A 5,388-nucleotide genomic window follows, 5' to 3' on the forward strand; every position below is an offset into this window, starting at 1 on the left:
ACGTTGTTTTGAGTCCTACGATCCTACCAAGTCTCTCTATGTTGCCACTGATGCATCTAACACTGGTGTTGGTGCAGTTCTGTTCCAGAAATTTGACGAAAAACAGTCGGATGGACTCACTGTTACCACCATCAAATACCTCGGCTTCATGGCACGCTCTTTATCCCAATCTGAACGAAATTATTCTGTCACTCGACGTGAACTCCTCGCTATTGTGTTTGCTTTGAAAAAGTTTCACAAATTTCTATATGGTCATCACTTTACCTTATATTCTGATCATCGAGCACTCACATACTTGTTCACGTCCGATGAACTCAACCCCATGATGGTGGGTTGGATGGACACATTATTGTCCTATGATTTTGACATCGTCCATATACCCGGTGTACAAAATGTTTTACCTGATGCTCTTTCACGTCTTTTTCCTCCTGAAAAAGAACTGGCAGGGAGTGATTCTAATAGCAGCACAGTAAAACACCAAAATCTTGCTTACAAACCAAATCTAAAAAAGGAACATGAATTAAAAATGAAAAAAGAGAACCGAAAAGTGTTCTATGTCCAAAGTCCTACCAAATTCAGTGACAAGGATTATATCACTCCACCATATGAGGATCGACAAGAGATTCTTGATGGAGTCCATAAATTCGGACATTTTGGAGCTGATCATATTGTAAAATCAATCCACAACCAAAACCTACATTGGCCAAATTTATTAGCCGATGCAGTAAACTATGTAAGCAAGTGCAATACCTGTCAAAAGTACAATATTGCTAAAAAGGGTTATAATCCTCATCGACCTGTCTACGCTTATGTTCCTGGGGATGCCTATGCTTTTGATTTAATTGGGCCTTTTCAATCCAGTAGCAACATGTATACATACGTGTTGATTCTAGTCGACATTTGCACCAGATTCTGCGTATTGAAACCCCTAGTAGACAAAAAGGCAAAAACCGTCGCAGGTGCCATGGTTGATACATTTTCCTTACTCGGCTATCCTAGACACTTTGTATGTAGCGATAACGGCTCTGAATTCAAAAATGAAATTTTAGAGAATCTGTTCAATGCAATGGGTATGACAAAAGATACACTACTCCTTACCATCCCTCAGCAAATGGAGCTGCTGAACGTTACGTTCAATCTGCTAAAAAGATATTAGCAAAGTTCCTTGAAGGTGCCACCGAAGATTGGCATCATTACATTCCATCTGTACAGCTCATGATCAACAATAAGATCTCCACACGCTTGCAGACCACACCTTTTTCATTGATGTTTGCTCGCAACATAAATGACTTCATTGAATACAGGGATGATGCTGGTGAATTAAAAAAGAAGGAGTACATGCCGCACGATGAGTTGCTGAAAAGAATCGACTATATGTCGCAAGTTGTCTTCCCTGCTATACAGGATAGGACCGACCTTTACACCAAAAGGCAAAAGGAAAAAGCTGACAGCAAAAATCGTCAGTCCACATTCCCGGAAGGAAGTTACGTAATGGTGCGTGACAGAGAGCAGTACAATAGCCTCTCCCCGGTTTACAAAGGTCCATATCGTGTTGTACGTCAAGTACAAGGTGGTGCTTATATACTTCGTGATGTTGACGAAACGCTCATGTCTCGAAATTATTCTCCAGAAGAATTAAAGCTCATTTCACAGGATGAAATCATTCCAAAAGATGAATTGTACGAAATTGAGGCAATCATCAATCATAGAGGCGAACCTGGAAATAGAGAATACCTCGTACGCTGGAAAAACTATAGCAAAGACGATGACAGCTGGTTAACTGCTGAGGCATTCACTGATCCCGAGTCAATTAACATTTATTGGCACAAGCTGGGTAAATCCATAAATCAAAATGGTGAAGTAGTAAAAAAGAAAAATAATGAGGCTGAAAAGAATAAAAAGCAAAAATTGCCCTCAGACTACGCCCCTAGTAAATTATTGACTACGACAATTATGAATGAACAGTCAAAGTCTGGAACTATGTCGCACAATAGACAATCTCATAATACAAAAGAAAAAAAGAAAGCTCAACCCAAACGTAATGGCAATGCTTTATCCAGATATCCCAAACGAAGACTACAACAAAGTCAAGAAGGCTTTGATCGAAAAACAGATCATCATGAAAGCTCTGTAAAAAATGCTGTGACTGCAAATAGTAATCTTAGGCACAGCAAGCGCATAAAGAGAAATTAGGTCACACAAAAATTTATAACTGTTCAAACACTTCCTATTCAACTTCCAAACGTTGATACCAACTGGTAGGGGGTGATGTCGTGTTTGGTCATTAATGATGTCTTTATTCATTATTTTATTATTGATCTCAGTCCAGCCTACGTCAGACTATACAATTAATAGTCAGACGATATAATCCAGGGTTCATTCTAAATTATTAGTTCCTTTCCTTTTTTTACTTAATAAATAGTAGTTGTTAGCTATTGACTTCCTACTGTTTTCATATTATAAGTACCAAATATCGCACTGAGTCAATTATTCATTTACCAACGAAAGAAGGTGCCACGGTGTGATATTTGAGGTTTTATAATATAAAAAGTACTAAGTCAATCAACAAATGTAAAAATAAGTGAGACTCAAAGTAGATTGTCCTTTATTCAAGTTAAAAATATGAGGGTATTTATACTTTTCTAATCACGGCTAAATATTAATATTTACAGTATATGACTATTGATTATTAATCGATATTAGACAATGAGTTATTTATATGATTGGCATAGTTTAACATCTTCTTATCAAGAAGTAATTATTAATCCTGATCCAGGAACTTATTAGAATATTCTGGAGTGGATCGGGATTTTATTTGAAGTGGCGTAATACAATGTCCGATATTCCTAATTTGGAGGACCATTGTTCGTAGTAACTTACATTATTACTTTATTACATGTGTAAATACCACACACGGCTTATAGACGGCAGTATCCAATTCCGCACGCTTTAAGACCTGTTTTAGATAAGCAAATTGAAGAATGGTTAAAGACGGGAACTATCATAAAGTCCAAAGTTAACACATCTTTTAACAGTCCACTCCTCTTAGTTCCAAAGAGAAACAAAGCAGGCGAGAGAGTGAATCATCGCGTATGTTTGGATGTGAGATTACTTAATAATATATTGCCTCCTACTTTCAATTATCCTGTTCCCCTGATCAGAGATATCTTTGATAATTTGAATGGTAAAAAAGTATTTTCTACTATTGACTTATCTAATGCATATCACCGATTTAAAGTTGCACCTGAAGATGTTCATAAATTAACATTCACACATGATAATGCTCAATATTCCTTCATAAAAGGATGCTTTGGAGTAAAAATGTTGACATCACAATTTCAAAAATGCCTTGCTATTCTCTTTGATGGGATATCTTGTGTTCAGAATTTTGTAGATGATTGCATTGTAGCCAGCGATAGCTTTGAGCAACATGCAGAAGATGTGAAGTTAGTATTAGAGAAATTGACATCTGTGAATTTGATTGTAAATCCAGATAAATGTGTATGGTTTCAACATTCAGTCAGACTCTTGGGTTTTGTAGTAAATACTACTGGCACTAAAGTAGATCGCAATAAGTTGACCAATGTTCAGAACTGGCCAATCCCAAATCAAAGTCATAAGCATGTACAACAGTTTATGGGCTTAATTAATTATTTTAGAGATTATGTTCCAATGATTTTCACGAGTTGCTGAACCAATCACAAGATTGAGTAATGCTGTGAACATTAGAGAACTATGGACCGATGAACAAACGAACAGTTTCAATGCATTGAAAGCCATACTACAATCAAACCTTGTACTGCATTATCCAGACTTAAATAAAAAGTTTTTTGTGGCAACTGATGCATCCCTATATGGCGTCGCAGCTGTCTTATATCAAAAGGATGAATTACAGCGTGATAAATATATAAGCTTCGTATCCTCTTCTTTGACACCATCTCAAAGGCGATGGAGTACGACTAAAAGGGAATTATATGCAATCATTTTAGCACTCAAAAAATATAGAAAATTTTTATGGGGAAAACACTTTACTATTTATAGTGACCATAAAGCTTTAGTCTACTTACACACACAGAAAATAGCTAATCCTATGATGATTGGTTGGATGGAAACACTTCTCGATTTTGATTTTGATGTTGTCCATATCCCTGGTGTTTTAAACAAGCTCCCCGATCAATTAAGTCGTTTGTATCCTCCTTTAGAAGATGATAACAAACTGGTGGAGGATAGTGTTTATAAGAAAAACAAGAATAATCTTAAAATTAAAAAAGTTGTTGTAAAAAGAAAGAAGTATTGCAGAGACAAATCAATTAATGTACTCGCTACTCGATTAATAGAAAATAAAAATGAGCTAACTGATTACCTAACTCCTCCTGAAGAAGAGAGAGATGCCATATTAAGAGAAACTCACTCATATGGTCATTATGGTTACCAAGCTATCGTACGTGATATTCACAGTAGAGGTATGCATTGGACCAATATATATGATGAAGCAAAAAACATTGTTAGTTCATGCAGTGAATGTCAGAAGCACAACATAAATAAGAGAGGTTATCATCCATTGACCAATGTTGTAGTTCATAGGCCGTTTGATCATATTGCTATAGATCTTGCTGGACCACTTCCTGCTACTGGAGATGATTATATATATCTATTGGTTCTAACTGATATATGTACCAAGTACATTGTGATTAGACCATTAAAGAATAAACAATCCGATACAGTTGCAAAAGAACTTATAAGTATCTTTGGAGACTATGGATTCCCACGTATCATCCAGAGCGATAATGGAACAGAATTTAGAAATTCACTGATGAGTCATATTTCAAAGAACCTTGGTATAGATCGTAGATATTCTACTGCGTATCATCCACAAGGTAATGGTAGTGCTGAAGCTAGTGTTAAAATTGCGATGAACACATTGAGAAAGATGATTCAATCCAATGGCAGAGATTGGAATCATTATCTTCCAATTGTACAGCTTTGTATAAATAGATATATAAAAAATAAAACACTTAGCTCTCCTTTTTCATTAATGTATGCTCGCAGAGTTAATATGCCTGACGACTACGCAAATAAAAAGTATCCAATCCCCAATGATTTGATGACAGTTGAAGAATTAGAAGAACGTATCAAACATATGGAGGAAATCGTATTCCCTGCTATATTAGAAAGAACTCAAAAGATTAATGAGGAATACAGTAAGAGATACAATAATAAAAATATTATGATTGACATCCCTGTTGGATCGCATGTTATGGTGAGACTAGAAAATAGGACAAGTAAACTTGCTCCATTATATAAAGGTCCCTATACAGTGGTTCGAAAGAATAGAGGGAGGTCATATAAGACTGAAGATGAGCAGAATGAATTATTACATCGTAACTA

At 36.0% G+C, this 5,388-nt stretch overlaps 3 protein-coding genes across 3 annotated transcripts; all 3 read left to right on the plus strand.

The window, feature by feature from the left end:
- Positions 1-148: 148 nt before the first annotated feature.
- On the plus strand, positions 149-2,134 carry RO3G_07668 (uncharacterized protein; the record flags this gene model as incomplete). Its single annotated transcript, XM_067662258.1, has 4 exons — positions 149-733; positions 779-870; positions 1,050-1,930; positions 2,061-2,134. The coding sequence occupies 4 exons, from the start codon at positions 149-151 to the stop codon at positions 2,132-2,134; spliced, it is 1,632 nt and encodes a 543-aa protein (XP_067518359.1).
- Positions 2,135-2,833: 699 nt separating this feature from the next.
- RO3G_07669 (uncharacterized protein) lies at positions 2,834-3,710 on the plus strand (the record flags this gene model as incomplete). Its single annotated transcript, XM_067662259.1, has 4 exons — positions 2,834-2,871; positions 3,050-3,102; positions 3,194-3,483; positions 3,660-3,710. The coding sequence occupies 4 exons, from the start codon at positions 2,834-2,836 to the stop codon at positions 3,708-3,710; spliced, it is 432 nt and encodes a 143-aa protein (XP_067518360.1).
- A 383-nt stretch (positions 3,711-4,093) lies between these two features.
- RO3G_07670 (uncharacterized protein) lies at positions 4,094-5,003 on the plus strand (the record flags this gene model as incomplete). The annotated part of the gene is made up of 3 exons (XM_067662260.1): positions 4,094-4,463; positions 4,608-4,877; positions 4,996-5,003. 3 exons carry the CDS (start codon positions 4,094-4,096, stop codon positions 5,001-5,003), a joined length of 648 nt encoding a protein of 215 aa, XP_067518361.1.
- Between the last annotated feature and the right edge of the window lie 385 nt (positions 5,004-5,388).

Source organism: Rhizopus delemar, genomic scaffold (assembly GCF_000149305.1).
Source record: "Rhizopus delemar RA 99-880 supercont3.5 genomic scaffold, whole genome shotgun sequence".
NCBI lineage: Eukaryota > Fungi > Mucoromycota > Mucoromycetes > Mucorales > Rhizopodaceae > Rhizopus > Rhizopus delemar.